Source organism: Leptinotarsa decemlineata, unplaced genomic scaffold (genome assembly GCF_025532065.1).
Source record: "Leptinotarsa decemlineata unplaced genomic scaffold, Ldec_3_MD MMD2_tig00026336_RagTag_RagTag, whole genome shotgun sequence".
Taxonomy (NCBI): Eukaryota; Metazoa; Arthropoda; class Insecta; order Coleoptera; family Chrysomelidae; genus Leptinotarsa; species Leptinotarsa decemlineata.
This window is the reverse complement of record NW_027412692.1, coordinates 2,302,019-2,319,007: the sequence shown is the minus strand read 5'-3', so window position 1 is coordinate 2,319,007 and position 16,989 is coordinate 2,302,019. Positions and strand designations below refer to the sequence as shown.

Genomic DNA, 16,989 nt, shown 5'->3' with positions numbered 1-16,989 from the left:
GACTGTTGGCGTAAATGTGAGAAATTTTGTTTTTTCAATATTCAGGGTGAGTTTGTTTAAGTTTAGCCAGTCGTGTATTTTTTGCAAGTCAGTCTCAGTAGTTTCTTTTACTTCCTCCCAAGTTTCTCCTATGAAGATCAGAGCTGTATCATCTGCATAACAAAAATAGTGTCCTTTAAATCCATTAATTCTTGTAATATCATTCATGTACACAAGGAACAGTATCGGTCCTAATACTGTCCCCTGTGGTACACCGATTTTTACTTTTGAAACGTTACTTATTTCTTGTCCAACTTTTACCTGTTGTACTCTACTTGTTAGGTAATCAGTCATAAGGTCAGCCGACAGACCACGTATACCGTAATGGTGCAGCTTATTGAGTAAAATTTCGTGAGAAACTGTGTCGAAGGCCTTGGCAAGGTCGAGGAATACTGCAACACATTTCATCGATTTGTTCAAGGCCCCGACTGTCTCCTCCAGGAAATCCACTACAGCATTCTCAGTGTTTGAGTTCTGCACAAAACCATATTGCCTATCAGTGATGACATTATGTTTGTGAAAAAAATCCAACAGTCTTTTTTTTACCACCTGTTCAAATATTATTGAATGATATGAAATGAAAAGGAAAGTTACAAACAAACAAACATACATGCAAACATACAGGTGAAGCTAATATAAAGCATTTAATAAAAAATGAAATCAATTTTCTTCAAAAAAATTCATAATTAGTATAATCCGAACTCTATAATTAGTATAGTTATTTCATAAGCAGAATCTCAACTTCGTTTATTGACATATTTCTAGACGTATTTTTGACGTATTCTTGACGTATCAACTGCAATTGATACGCCAAGAAGAGTATTTCGACCACGCCACCCAAGATGACTGCCGAAGTTGCAGTTGAAACGTTTGGAGATTGTAATCGAAGAAGACTACGGTAAAACCCCCGAAACCCACCAAAACATTGACGCCAGCTATGAAAGCCTACATTCATATGATGCTATTTCTTTTGTTGCAGGATCTGCATACACCATATTTTCAATATGTCGCCATACATAATGGTCCATAGGAGACAGATGATGGAAACTTGCTGGCCAAACGTACATCTCATCATCGGCAATCCCTCTATCATAAAATAATTGATCGAGTCATACGCCTTCGGTCCCGCAATTATGAGGCGGTGTAGTTTGTTACAGTATCTTTCACCATTCAAATTTTGTAGATGTACAAACGAAAAATCCTATTGTGTTTTTATACTCACTCATCTAGAACTGCTCATATCACAAAAATTTCAGATATTGAGTCTCAACACATTATTGAAATACAAACTTTAATAATGAATGAAGATTATTAAAGCAAACAAAGCAATTTCAACTGCAAAAAATAGGAAGATTTATTTAGGAAAAATATATTATAAGTGAACATTATCAGCCACAGTTTTTATAATGAGTAACTGAGGATCTTTTTACCTTTTTCTCTTTTTCAGATATCACGATAAAGCCAAAGAAAAATCTGCTTTGTACGTTTATCGACTGAAGAAGCCTAAAAATCCTATTGTTTATTGGACATAATTTGTCATTAGGAACAGGGCAACCCCCATTTAAGAGTTGCATCGGTCAACATTATTATAAGTATATTCTGAATGATATTATTGACTGTCCAGTGTTGCTGATATCGTGCATATCCTTATATATCAGTTTCGTTATGAGACGTTTGTTGATGGGTATCAAATTGAAACAGGATTGAGCATCAATTTGAATTAATCTAGGAAGAAACTTATTCACGAGTATAATCAACTTTTTTTTAAAAAAATCAACAGAAGCAGAGCGCCACCTATTTTTCGGTCTGGATAATGCTATAGAACTTCTCTCAGGATATGATGTCATTAGAGGACTAATCGAAACACATACCAAATTTCCAATGCATAGTTATTATACTTTGAATCTTATTATTATCTATAAAACATGTATGTTGTAATTTACTCACCCACTTATGGAGCCAGAATGCGGAAATGTGATATGTAAGCGGGGATTGGCACAAATTCAGGAACATACGAAAAAAAATATGTACTTTTTTCCCTCTATGCTTCAAAATGGGTGGAGTAAAAGTTTTTATGAAACTTTCGTCAATTTTCAGGCTGGATAGATACAACATACATTTGGAAAATTCGTTGAAGGCTGAATGAGCTGTATGATGTTCATTTGGGGAATAGGGGGAATGAGCTGATTCAATTGTTATCATTTCAAGTGAAGGGAAAACAAGACATGAAAAAAAAATTTATTATTGCTAAAATTTTTTACTTTTATTGGACAAATATTATGTCCCGACATCTGTCTCTTTCCTTAAATTTAATATGAATTGGGGATTGAAAAAAATCATCTTAAAAAATCTTGAGGTGTGGTATTCACAAGTTTTCATTCGATTAAAATAGTGTTTTCATTTGATCAGAATTTCATTTATAAATCAGCCGGAGATGGACTAGAGAGTCCATGAAACTACTTATTGGTTTTTGTCAATATTGACAATCAGGAAAATAATTTCTGAAGATGTCAAAAATATATACTTTTTTTACATTTACAAACTTTTATTCAGTCTGCCCTTGATGGTGGACAACCCAAGATGTCGAACTAGTTTTTTATGCTCTCCCATTATATGAATGCCAAATGAAAGGGTTTCCTGAGAAGATATTTATTTTCTGAAAAAATTAAACGTTTTGGCTTTCTTCTCCTTCATATTCATACAAAAAAGTGTGGTAATCTCCCAAAGAAAGGAAATTTCCACATTTTTTGTATAGAGATGGAGAAATAGATAGCCAAAAACATTACATTACATCACATTTTTTGTCAAAATAAAAATTCAGCAGAAGAATTTTTCCACACATCAGCACTGTAACATTGTCCCCTTCGCTGAACCTTGAATTATTTTAATGATCTGGTATTGTATAAAAACACATCATACTCTGGTGTATTATTAAAAAATATATTACAAATAATCTCAACAACTAACAAATTTTTCACAATTTCAAATCCACTAATGATAATGTTAATAATAAAGCTATTAGGTACACAATATTTGGTATTAAATCGATGAGAGACATTTCCATCAAAAATCGTCAAATGTCTGTATTGAAGATGTGAACTTCGTCAAACGAGGGTATCTAATAATTCTTTGGTTCGGTAAATATGATGTGATTTATGTTTTTTCTCTTTTTCATACTGTTGGGTCTTACTGAACAGTAAAGTTTGTAGCATTTCATATTCCTGATCTTCACTTGCTAAATCTCTATGGAGATTTTCAAGAAATAACCGCCTGTTCTCCAACTTCTCTATGGTTTCTTCTAGAACTATTTCGTTGTGCTGCATTTCGCACGCACTCTTGGTCATCTCCGTCCTGAGCTTTGTTAACGTTTTACTGACATCGTCCTTGTCAAGTTTTTCTTTATCATATTTTTTCAAGTTAGAATCAAGCCTAACTAAACTCTCTTCCTCCCTCAAGAGGCGTTTGTTGAGTTTGGATATTTTTTCGTAAAGATCGAGTTGCTCTTTCATCGTTGATTCACTAACCGTAGAGCTGGTGTCATCATCTTTTATGTCTTTGGCGAATTCTTCTGAAGATGGAGAAAACCGCTCGAAGTGTGCCTGAAGCATAAAAAAATTCATTGAAAATTATTTCAAAGTGGATGAAATGTGAAGAACACTATAAGAAAGTAAGACTGAAGAATATTGACCAGCTAATAAATATTCATTTAACTGTTAGCAGGAGAATTGATTGCTTGGAAAATTCGGGTGAATTTCTCTAAATAATTAAATGATATTGATACCAAATTAGACTTTCATTACCGATGATCAGAAAAATATTGAAGATAGATTCTTATTTTCATTTCGAACGTACCTCTGTGGTTCTAGATGACTTTGGATTATTGTTATTAGACTGTTCACTATCTCCTTCGGTCATGACACCACTGTCGCTATTTTTATCTGCACCCAGTGTATCGTCCTGTTCTGGATCGACAGCTTCTGATAGTCCCTTCAGGTAAGTTTCCAATAAGTAATTGCTTCCATGTTTCCTGACTCTAGCTCTGTGTGTTTTGTCTTCCAAGCTTCCTATCTGATGTTCACTATGCCTGAAAAGGAAAGTACTTTTTATTGTATCTGAAAATGAATTGTTCTGTATGTGATTTGGTTCATCAACAATCTTTCTGAGTTGAAATAATCAAAATAATAATTGGAAATGACTTGTTATTATTTATGTCTAAACAGCGACAGTTCCATTCATGCCTTCGAAGTTCCACTTTCAAATTAAACTCTTCAGAAACAGTCTCATTAATGATATTTTTCCCAAATATGTACCAGGTAACCTCTGTAAGTAGTGAAGCGGAGTATATTAAATGATGATCAAAGCTATGGGTCTCATTAACTTGGTGGCAGATATGGAAAAAATATCTTCAAAAGCCAAGTTCGACTTGGCAATCGTTCGACTTCCTGCGAATCCATTGATGTTATTGTAGTTTTACAGGTATTGCTAATCTTTAGCCATTTCACATCTGTGCAACGAAAAAAGCAGCAATCGATTACCTCAGTACCAAACAAAGGGCTAATATGACACTAGGTCATCCGAAAGGACTCATAAAAATTATAGATTCCATTTCACTATAATCTGTGATGAAATTCACGTAGAACAGTAGAATTTAAAGTAATAAGGAGTCTTCAAACAGTCTCAGGCAGAACATAGGATTAATAGGTAGACGGAAATGCAGAGGTATGCTACGCTGATGTATAGAAAATAAATGAAGGAGTTTATGTGGTCAAGATTGAAATAATTCAAACTTGAGAATCACCACACCGTGCTGTAAAAAATGAAAATTATCTATTAATAGGAACCCATACAACAACACTCCCTATTTGTCATAGTCAATGACCATGCAGAACCTCCAGAGGGGATACCCAGTATGAATGTGCGAACTTTTATGAAGTTTTTATCAATTTTTCGTGTCCCCACAGCTTAACTGGGAAATTTCTGGCAAAAACATAACAATCTGCACTGACAGCAGGAAAGTCCTATTAGCCTTGAACAGACAACGTGTTACCTCAGGGCTACTACTAGAGTGCCACCAAGATTTAGCCAAAGCCTCGGTAGATAATACGGCGGGATGACGTTGACAATTGCGGAACTTTCCAAATGTTACACTCATGGTCAATCCTTATAGAGATGGGATGGAATCAAAGCATGCAATCTTGCAGGATCACCCTGGGCGACCCTGGAAAGCTGGCGCCGAAATATCTGGCGATGACCAGGAAAAATTTACGCTTAACAGTAGGATTTCTGACTGGCCACTGTCAACAAAGGAAACACCTCCATAATTTGGGGCAGTGGACACACCTCTATGCAGGATATGTGAACAGGAAGATGAGACTGTCAGGCATGTCCTATGCGAGTGTCCGGAGTTATCGTCAATAAGAGAGTGTATGTTCGGCGAGTCTAAGCCTACACCTGCCGATATAAAGGAGATATCTCCAAGTCACCTGTTCAACCTTTCTGGAAAGGACAGGATGGACGATGACCTAGGAGGACAACTCCTCGGGAGGATGTACAATGGGTCACATGTGGCCTAAGTGCCGTGGGCTTACACTCACCCTCCCGACTCTACAGATACAGAAGTTGTTTTCAAACAGTTTCCAAACAGGCATAACATAGGATTCATAGGTAGATGGGTATGCATAGGTATGCTATGGTGATATATAGAAAATAAAAGGAGTTGACGGCCAGGATTCAAATAATTCAACCCTGAGAATCACCACAGCGTGCTGTAAAGAATGAAAATATCTATTAATAGGAACCTATACAAATAGAGAGTCTTGCTCTCTATTTGTCATAGTCAATGACCATCCAGAACCTCCAGAAGGGGTATCCAGTATGAACGTGCGAACTTTCATGAAGTTTTTATCAACTTTTCGAGTCTCCTCAGCTTAACCTGAGCTGAATCCGCATCCAGAAGAATTCAGTAAGAACAATAGAAAGTGAATTTGTTTTTTTCGACAGTTTCGAAAAACAAGTATGTCGTAACTTAAGCTGGAACTTGCTCTAAAGAAAGTTTTTCTCTTAGGTGTAGAGGATATGTTCAACTTATTTCCATATTTAACCCGAAGTGTTCAATTCCATCCATACATCAGAGCTGCATTATTCATCATATTACTGCAACTTTTTGCCTCTTTCATCACTACTGCTTTGAACTACTATACTGAGCACAATAAATTTGTTCACTGCTGTTGTTAATTATTGAATGAATGAATAAACAGACATATTGATGAATGAACGAAAAAATGAATAAACACATTGTATTATTATACCTTAACTTTTTGAGTTGCCTTCTTATCACTTCCCCTTGGGCCAAGACCAACTTAAGGAGTTCTTCAGTGCTAGATGGTTGCCTTTCATTCTGGAGGGCTTGTAATCTTTTGGGATGTATCGTTTTCAAAACGCTTTTATCTGACCATGTACTTGAATCCGACCTACAACGTGTTCTTCTACTCGGAGGTCTGTGGGATTCGTGTTTCACTCTTCGTAAAGAGATTTTAACCTGAAAAACGGTGAGACTCTGAATTGAAATAATATAATGTTGTGTCATAAATGCATAAGAATGCATTTTCTAAGGAAATTCATGTTATGGTGAAATGAAAGCACCTCATCTGTTATGCAAAAATGTTGAAGGACTAGTTAACTCTTCCAGTCATCTTGTAGTATCGACAAATTATTTTATTCAATATCATATACAGGTCTAGCACAAGTGACGAGTGCAACTGGTTTCAACCAATGAAAGAGTAATACGTTTATTCTTGAATTTTATTCAACAATTCAAAATTACAATAGAAAAGTTCACTTCAAATAGTATTATTTTGGATTATCGCATTCACCGTTTTTGTTCACTATCCCTTCTGAATTTAACGATTGTCTGAACTTAAACGCGTTTTGAAATAATGTACAAAATAATCTAATGTGCTTCTTTTACGGTTATGGAGATAACCTGGTTCTTTGATTTCCAGTCAGCTTTCAACCACATCGATCCTAGAACGCATGAATCTTGATATCAATTTGTTATTTTCAAGCATTGTCTTCTTCCGCCTTCTCATTGGTGTTGGTGACCTCTGTGTTCTCTAGAATGTTAGTGATCTTCAAACACGGTTACTCAGCTCAACAGTATATCTTCTTCTCAGGAGCTCTTCTCGCTGCACTGTTTGAGCTACAGTACAGTCGATAATATACCGTGTATCGTTAGATATCTACCTAGTCACAGAACTTGCTGCAAATCAGTATACTTCAAACTACCGACGGAAGCATGTACTCTGGTCTGCTCTACAATTTTTTTGATCTGGGCTAGGACAATTAAATCTGGCAACACTTGCCCCATATTCTTGCATGGTCTCCTATTACACAATTGCTAGTATCAGCACCTGATTCAGCTTTCGTATATCCTGACCACGATTTTCTTATAACATTCTGAGCGATTCATCAACGTTCCTCTGTCTACTCCCTTTCTTCTTTCCCGTTTTTTGAGTTCTTGCTCTTCTAGCTCTTCTTCTCTTTCAAACTCCTGTTGAAATCATCTGAGATTGTTCTCCTAAATACTCTTTTACTTTGACTTCTTGGTATTCTAATGTCGATTCCTTTTTTGCTCTGATTGTTTCAACACTTTTTCATAAACTTCTTTTCACTCCTTGTCTTTCGAGAACTCGTGGATGTCTTCTATATCCACCATCTCATTGCAATTATTTGTTTTTGTATTCATCATACATAAAAAAAATTACTCCAATCGCCTTTTTTCAAAGTCACCACTATTATGACCTATCTCTATTGCAATGTTACCTTCATGAAGAATCTTCAATAATGAATGATATGTTTATTTATTCAAATTGAATAACTTCTTTCAATAATTCAAAATAGTAACCGACAATTTTACTTCAATAACACGTTTTGATATACAGTGCTAGTCAAAAGTCCCCTCCCCCCTCGTATCTTTTGAACGGGTATACTTATAATAATGAAATTTGGAGTGTGGAAATAAACGGATGTAGGCTTCTTAACTGGTCATAACAGGTGACGCAATAGTCATAAATGACGTCACAAGGCCACTGTGACCAAAAATTTTAAATGGGACCCTATGGCAAGTGACAGCTCGTTTGAAAGGTATTGAAAATACCTATTCAGTCATACCAATTTTGTTTGGGTTTCGGCTGATTTTGATTGATAAATTGAAGAAATACGAAAATTATAGTTTCGCATTTAATTAATAAAGATTTAAGAACCAGTTCTTATGATAAGTGTTCAAAATGTGCTCCATCTACTTCCTGGCAGTAATGCATCCTATTGCTAAACTCTTGTCGTACTCGTCCCAGTGTGTCAGCGGAAATTGCCCTACAATCTTCAACAATTCGTTGTTTCAGAATGGCAATACTGTCAGGTGCTGTAGCGTAAACCTTAGATTTCAAGTACCCCCATAGAAAAAAATCTAATGGTGTAAGGTCCGGTGACCGAGCTGGCCATTCGATCGAACCTCGTCGTCCAATCCATCTACCACGATATTCTTCATCTAGGTAACGTCTTACTGCACCGTAATAGTGTGCAGGAGCACCATCTTGTTGAAACGTTATTTCCAAGTTGTCGAATTCATCTGGATTATCTTCTAGAATTTCAAGAATTAACGCCTCAATATCAGTTTGTAACATCTCCAGATACAATTCACCGGTTAAGTTAGCATTGAGAAAAAGAGGCCCAACTATGTGGTTTCCCAAAATACCTGCTCAAACATTTACTTTTTCTGGAAATTGAGTATGTTTTTCACGAAAGATGTGAGGATTTGTGTCACTCCAATACCTCACATTTTGAGTGTTAACATTTCCATTGAGAAAGAAAGTACTTTCGTCACTAAAACAAATTGTCTGTATGTAGCCTGGTTGTTGGTTCATTTTATCGGACATAGTTTCACAGAATTCTAGTCTTCGGTCGGGGTCATCATCTGAAAGTTGGTGCACCATTTTTAATTTGTATGGATGAAATTTGTTTTTAGCCAACACCCTATGTACTGTCCTTTGACTGACTTCACAGATAGACGCAACTTGGGCTGTGGAAGAAGTAGGGTTCACTACCATTTCTCCAAGTATGTCAATTTTTTTGTCATCACTGATTGTTGGTCGAGCAGATCGTTTGGCATCTTGAACACTACCTGATGCTTCAAACTTCCGAAGAAGCTCCCTCAAATAAACCCTCGATATAGGGCGATCGGGGTACCTCTCATTAAACAGTCGTTCCGCTGCATGGAAATTGTTTCTACATTCACCAATTATTAAGATAGCTGCTACTTTGTCGGCTACACTACGTACCATTTTGCCTATGTAAACACTTAAACGTCTCGTTAAACGATAGCTTAGGTAAATTTTCAAGGTATAAACACTTTTGACAAGTAGATAATTCAAACACGTCAACCTTTTTGACAATGAACCAGAGGCGTACTTTAAAATCTTTATTAATTAAATGCGAAACAATAATTTTCGTATTTCTTCAATTTATCAATCAAAATCAGCCGAAACCCAAACAAAATTGGTATGACTGAATAGGTATTTTCAATACCTTTCAAACGAGCTGTCACTTGCCATAGGGTCCCATTTAAAATTTTTGGTCACAGTGGCCTTGTGACGTCATTTATGACTATTGCGTCACCTGTTGTGACCAGTTAAGAAGCCTACATCCGTTTATTTCCACCCTCCAAATTTCATTATTATAAGTATACCCGTTCCAAAGATACGAGGGGGGGAGGGGACTTTTGACTAGCACTGTATAACCTTAACCAAAAGTTGTCGAAAGTTCACTCTCTAGTTCCTTGTAAAATACTTGACGCATTGCCATTCTGAGGATCTATGTAACGAAACAGTCCGATCACCGCCTCAAGAGGTAAAGTATATAATATTAATGATAATTATAATTTGTTCAATAACTTTAACTGCATTTTTGAAAAAAACAAATTACCAGTCCCTCCAATCAGATCATTCTTTGGTCAAATCAATTTCATAAGTATTTCAGTATTTACCTCTGATTGAGCTGTTCCCCAGGCGTTCCAAATATTCAAAATCCTTGAAGATTCATCCAAAGGTTGTTCCACACCCCGCCATCTTTCAGTTATTTGGTATCTTTGTGATGCACTGATCGGTCTGCCCTGAAAAAAAAACAGCCATTTTGAATTTGGAAAAACATTATTTGAACAAAACAAAGAACTATGAAAACATGTGTTGCATTGTCAAATTCAAACACAGTATCGTCACATCGTTTTTGACGAAGATAGAAATTGATATATTTGGTTTTTTTCAACAATGAGGAATGACTGATTAGCAGAGTACTAGCTATGTAGTTGTCGAAATCCTTGTTTTTGCCAGTGATTCATCAGACTTATATGTGATACGAAATTAAGTGTCATCCGGTATAAATTGAATGATGCAGGTGTTGATAAACGATTAAGGTCATTTATGTAAAATATATATATTAAATCGGCCTCATAATCGACCCTTGTCGATATTTCTCATCTCATACAGTAAACCATTGTTTTCTGAAGATGAAAAAATCTGATATCCAACCCAATGGAAATTCTCTGATCATACAAACAACTTTGAGAGCCGAATAGAATACCTTATGCAGTCGAATGCTGAGGTAGAAAGTTATAACTACCATTTCTTTAAATCTCATGTGCTTTCAACAAGAATATCCCGGCCTGAAGTGTGAGACATTGAGATGTATTGGAATTGTTACATACATTCATGAAAACTGGTAACGTTAATAACAGACAAAATGACCATTCAGGAATAGGATTATAGCGGGCATTGGTGTTGCAGTTCTTGGCCACTTTGTCCAGTTGACCCAAACATCAGGAGTAAGTGGTACAAATGTTTTCAGAATTATTCATCAACAAAAACTCCACTCTACATTTTCTATACTGGAGTGAATCTCCAAATGTCTGGTCAAATTTACACGTATCATTTCAAAAACTGAATGTTTGGACATAAATTTTGGGTAACCATATTATAGGACCATGCTTTTTGAAAGCGCACCTAACTAGTGAAGGATATATCAGTTTACTAAATGATGAAGTTATACCAAGAATTACCAACGCCATCCAGTTATATTACGTATTGTGGAAAGGGGTCGATATAACTTACTGATTCAATGGATTGAAAGGAAGGGCTTTGAGAATGACCTCCCAGAACCCCCAATTTGATCCCACTAGATTTTTTCTACGAGGATAGTCGCAATCAAAAGTCTATGAAACGCAGCCATTCACTGCATGAATAGATGAATTACGGAAATAAATCACCAGGTGCCACTAACACAGAACGTAAGTGAGAAAATAATAGCTTGTAATTATCATTGTTTGCAAGTTAATGGTGCTCAGGATGAACATTTGAGAGAGTGAATTTCATTCCACTCTCTAGGTCGAAATTAAATAAAAACTTGAAAAAATATTTTTGTTTTTCTGAGATTGCTAATCGTTGTAGTGTCAAAAATATTACAGAATCGAATGAAGAATTGAAGGCCTTCCAAGACCATTATTTCCATTTGAAATTTTCGTCATTTGAATTATTATGGGGAGAGAGTGGCTGAGGACATTTTTACGTGAAGATATGCCCCCCTGAAAATGAATGTTGACGTGTCTCAAAATTGAATGATTTGTTCAGGGTGGTTTTGTTTAGCTAGAATGCACTGTGTGAGTAGTTATTAGGTGTACTGCTCATTTCTATTTTCTGCAATTTTTCATTGCAGAAAACAACCAACCTAATACGTAGGTAGACACTTGAATGTTGATATCCATGTTGATATTCAAATATTCTTTCATATCTTTCACTTTAACACTTTCATTTTTATAGTGCCCAGAGTCCTGGAGGAAAATCAGTTTCAGAAAATGAACAAAGCTGTTGTCAAGAAATAGAAGTTCCAAACAGGTAGCTCTTGATAATGAGGAGTCTGTAAACATGCAATTCATCGATTTGAACAGGTATTCGTTGAAGCGAGTCACTGCGAATGTAAATAAGTCCCATCTCGTTCAAGAGATAAATACAAATTAAAATTTTTCAATTGGCGATTTCGAAAAAACACTTGATGCAACGGGTGGAGTGATTACATTTATCCGTACCGGTTTGTAAGCTGGTGATATTTGTGCCAATCATTTGCTGGTATCCAGGAATATGAATGTCAGTTTCATTACGATTTACAGAATATTACATCCTGTCTTATGTTTAGAAAGCTTGAAACAACTGAAAAGCGTAATCACATTGTATCATCGCATTTCTCAATTCGTGACAAGTTTTACGAACTTATGTAGACATAACTGAAAATTGATACCTAGTATTGCAAAAATAGTTCTAAAGTGTAACAATATTTGGAAATAATATTAATTAAAAGAGTGCAGAATCTTATAAGTGTCTCCGTCCGCACTGTATAGGATACAACTACTTTCGTATGAACATTGAATTTGTCACAATGAAACGAGTAGGAATTCCATTCTCTTCATTCGTATATCAATTAGCTGAACTTCAAATTGAGACATTGACACACACACATGTATTGTGTCGTTGACCAGAAATATTCTATTCGTTAAAATTCACCAAAAACTTCGATTGAATAATAATTAAGATCTGCCCAAATTCCTAATGAAATACTCAATGCTCTATCGAGTGGAATTCAAAAAATTTCGAAACTATATCAAGAGCACTGAGACTTGATTTCTGCATGGAAGTGATTTTGAGATTGAATCAGACCAATTGATCAATTGATTCATCAGCTTTCAATAAAGATGACTCAATCATTTTTTTTCATGATTAGCCATCAATATTCAGATGAATAAAACAATATTATGAAATATCGAATGAAAGTCATTTCTCATGTTGGAAATTTGAGTTTTCATTGATTGTTAACCGTAATTTATTTAATTATTTTTAGTTCACCCAGGAAGTTCTTTTCAGGTGAAGGTATTGTGAACGCACTGTGTAATATCGACCTGAAGACGGATAATTTATGTGAGATTGGACTGAAAGAATCAAAGGGAAGTCTACAGTCTCTGAAGTTGTTTTTCCAGTAGATTATAAATTGAAAACCATTAAGAATCCTGGAAATATTCAAATTTAAAAAGTTGAGCTCCTTGTTTGTTCGATTTCTACTTAGAATTTGATTTTGTTATGCAGACTATTGAAGAAGTTTAAAAATTGATTGATTTGTCTGCTTGAACCATCAAAAACCACCAGTACGTCATGTGAATCAAAACAGAATATATTCCTGAGAAACGGGGTTATTAGGGATGAGGGTAGTTTTTAGTGTGTCCATTAAAATATCTGCTAGAAACTGAAATCCGAAACCGGTCTTGAAAATAAAATAACTAGTGGAAATTAGACGAAAGTGCTTTCATTCATTTCAATAAAGTGATCACGAATTTCCACAAAATAAACGAGTCATCAATTACACGAATTTAATTCTGACCTTGATTCATTGAATTGAAATGATGAAAATACGAATGTCAACTAACTAACTTCAATTTGGAATTAAGTCGATTCCAGTTTAAATCTTTCACTTACTCGCCTCTCCTCATCTTGTAATAAAACTCGAACTACGTCCTGGCAGGTTGTTTCTTCAGATATTCCCGAAACCCATCGCTGCTCTCCTCGAACCCAAATGGGTAGTTCTTCACCACTACTAACACTGTCCAAATCAGAATCATCGAGCACGTGCGCTTTGGAATCATTCAACCACATCATCTTTCTGGAATGAAAAAAAAAACAATATCAAAGAAGTGCAGTGATCAAATATGGCGCTGAATATAGACGCTGATTTGATTATAAAGGAAGATCATTATTCAAAAACTTATTGTGAATTGTTTCATCAGCGGTCTCTTCAACACAACTTACAAGTACCTGGTTTGTAGCGAACTAAAAACGTACTGAGTGACAATATAATTATAAAATCGCAATCAAGCAAGATAAAATCCAATCTGACGTCATTTGTATTTGCATTTACCTACTGGGTATTTCAGTTGGGTTCTTAAAGCCGACCATTCTCTATAAAATGAAGCTTTTCCACTTCAATGTTAGTGCACTTGATGTATGCTATTTGTGAGTTTATTTTGCATGAAAGTGATGTGACAGAAGAACAAAGAATACATTTTAAAATATAAAATAGGAATTGAAAGGAGAACCTGCAACATACACGCTACACTACAATCACGAGTGTTACGGTTGAAGTATTGCTTGGATTACTGATCTGAAGTTTGGAGTGACCAGGACAGGAAATTTAAAAATAGCATAGTGAAAATTTGAAAGATAAAACCAAAAATTGAAGTTTTCTTCACAAAAGTAATGTACAAACCATCGAATAATTATCATAACCTATTATAATATATTTCTAAAAACCTCATATTTTTATACTTTTCCTGTATATCTAGAAACAAGAAAAGAGTTGTATAGTATTTCAATGAAGTAGGTGTTGGTATTTTCAAATTCTCGTTGAAAATGCCACTCCTAATCTTAATTAATGTTTTCTTCATCTCCGAAGTCGTCAACTTGGTTGGTGAAAAGTGCGTCGAAAAAAGTTTTGCATTTCTGGTGAATGGAAAAAATAATTGTTTTGGATTTATTTCACGCCAAGATTTCAGTTTCACATTTCATTGAAGAATTTCCTGGAAATTAAACATTTTTTTTTAATTCTAGTAACGGGTCCGACCATTCATAATTTTATTGAAGTAATGAGTTGATTTAAATTCTACCGAAAATCGATCTACTTGTTCATAAGCCCAGGAAAGTAACAATTCGTGAAAGCACGACGCAATTGGTACTAAATCAAAAAGATGAAAGATTTTTAAGGTTTTATGATAAAATATGCCTATCTTAACTAAACTTGATTTTCAATAATAAAAGCGGTAAATAGTATACGTATATCAAACTCAACTCAGGAGTTCAATCTTAAAGTAATTTGAGAAATATCCTAAACCTCTGAACAGTTCAAGTGAACATTGATTAAGGCTTGAGTGATGACAGTCAAAATGGTTAAAATATTTTGTTGTTTTGAAAATGTTTATATTCATTATTTATAATATTTGGCGCCGCAATTTTCTATCGTATAATTGCTTGGTGTATATTTCAAGTCGCCACCATTTGATTCTTCCCTATATTAGCTATTGTATTTGTAAAATTTCCTTTCATATTGAAATTTTCAATATCTTCTCCACCTCATTTTTATACCAACTCTGAGGAATATTTCTGTGTTATTCCTCCACTTTTACCTTTCGAAACTATCAATATTTTCAGACAATTGAATTTCGACCCTGTTACATCCAATGGAAAACATTGTCAGAATCAAAACAAACACAATGACTCTTATTATGTCACTGATGATGAATTATTCGATATACGAGGTCAAAAAATAATATTTAATGAAACTAAAGTTGTCACTGAAAATAACAGACTGCATATCAGCAAAAAAACAACTAAAAAGCTTCAAGAAACCCTTTATTGTGAGATTTTCACTAAACAGTTTTACAAAAACGCAACACGTGTTTCGTTATAAAATAGCTTATTCAGGCATGTATATACACAATAACACTAAACAACTATTCAATGAAAATATCACAATGAAGTGTTTTTTGGATACGTCATATAACTAAAACGCTATTGAACATTTTCTCAAGGGCAAAACACTACGGCACTACAGGAAATTCAACAAAGCTCTCCAAAAGCGGTGTCTGTGCTAAAGTGCGAAATGATAGAGAACATTTTCCATGGTAAACATACTTCAAAATATCATTAACTCCAATTTTCAAGAAGAAACTCTGCTAAAGTCATCATACTAGAACAAATGAACTTCTGAGCAGAATATTTAAACGTTAATGAAACTGGTCCAGCAAAATAGTCAGAAACTGATATCAACGTGATTAGAAATTCACTCCCAAGATGACGAAAAGTGAAACGGATCGGACGAAATGAAAATGCATCAATCCATCGTAATAATTTGTCGTTATAATTTATTTCACAAGTATCACAACACATGCTGAAGGATCATTTCATAGGATAATCTACGAGATGAAGATGAATCAACATGTCAGAAAATGTAAGAAAGTGTGAAAGAAAAACCTTTTTATTGCTTGGGAGCGTAGGAAAACAGTTGGAATTAAATAAGATTCTGGCTCTAACTTGGCTAAAAAACCCATTGAGATAGAGTAATGAGTTGAGAATTAGTCAGCAAATGATTGAGTTCCAGTGGTAAAAGTCTGCAACACTAACAAAAAATGAGAATGCATCATACACACAGACAATTTCTTTTAGATTACCTTCCAACATTCTGAGATAAAATACAAATAAGTTAATTGGCAAGAGATTGAGGCTTATATGTCTTCAGGAACCCAACTTGTAGTTCTGTGAACTTCCGTTGTGTGTAAATGGACGACTTTAGTTCGGTACCGTCTTCAGATTTGTTGTGTAAGTTGTGTAGCTGAAAGTAAGAAGGAAGTGAGATACATTCGATAACATTATTTAATATGCGCGACGAACCACGAAATACCTTTCTGCAAGTACGTTGACATTTTTAAACGTTTCTCGAGAATAAAATCATTAATGACAGATATCGGGAGAACTGATTGAATATTAAAAGCTGGTTTGCATTTCTTGGCATTTTATGTTTTCAAACTTCAACGATCTAAAAAATAGATAAATCCAGATTAGTAGAGAATTTTTGTGAATATCAAATTTTTCAAGAATATTTCACCCACCAGTACTAGGAATATTTTCTGAATGTGGTGTTACCACTGAGAATAATTTATATCGAGTAATACATCATTCAACCATTCATATGCCTATCAATTCTGAAATAATACGAGACTACTAAAGTTACACTTAATGTATTTTGCATCCAAATAACTATTCAAGAAAAAATTTGTAAATTTAACCTAAACATCATCTAACCCAAGGATAA

General features: G+C 34.9%; 1 protein-coding gene across 4 annotated transcripts in view; it reads right to left on the bottom strand.

Moving 5' to 3' along the window:
• Window positions 1-2,957: 2,957 nt before the first annotated feature.
• Window positions 2,958-16,989, bottom strand: part of LOC111518191 (uncharacterized) — a 151,754-nt gene continuing 137,722 nt past the window's right edge. For 3 of the 4 annotated variants that reach the window (XM_074183218.1, XM_074183219.1, XM_074183217.1), the window contains 5 exons: window positions 13,605-13,788; window positions 10,079-10,204; window positions 6,348-6,577; window positions 3,892-4,123; window positions 2,958-3,638 (listed from right to left, as the gene is read on the bottom strand). In XM_074183218.1, the coding sequence (XP_074039319.1) occupies window positions 3,144-3,638; window positions 3,892-4,123; window positions 6,348-6,577; window positions 10,079-10,204; window positions 13,605-13,784 (1,263 nt within the window). In that variant the 5' untranslated portion in view covers window positions 13,785-13,788 and the 3' untranslated portion in view covers window positions 2,958-3,143. Of the gene's footprint in view, window positions 3,639-3,891; window positions 4,124-6,347; window positions 6,578-10,078; window positions 10,205-13,604; window positions 13,789-13,940; window positions 13,960-16,989 lie in introns of those variants that run through there. The other variant, XM_023174549.2, reaches the window with a different exon arrangement.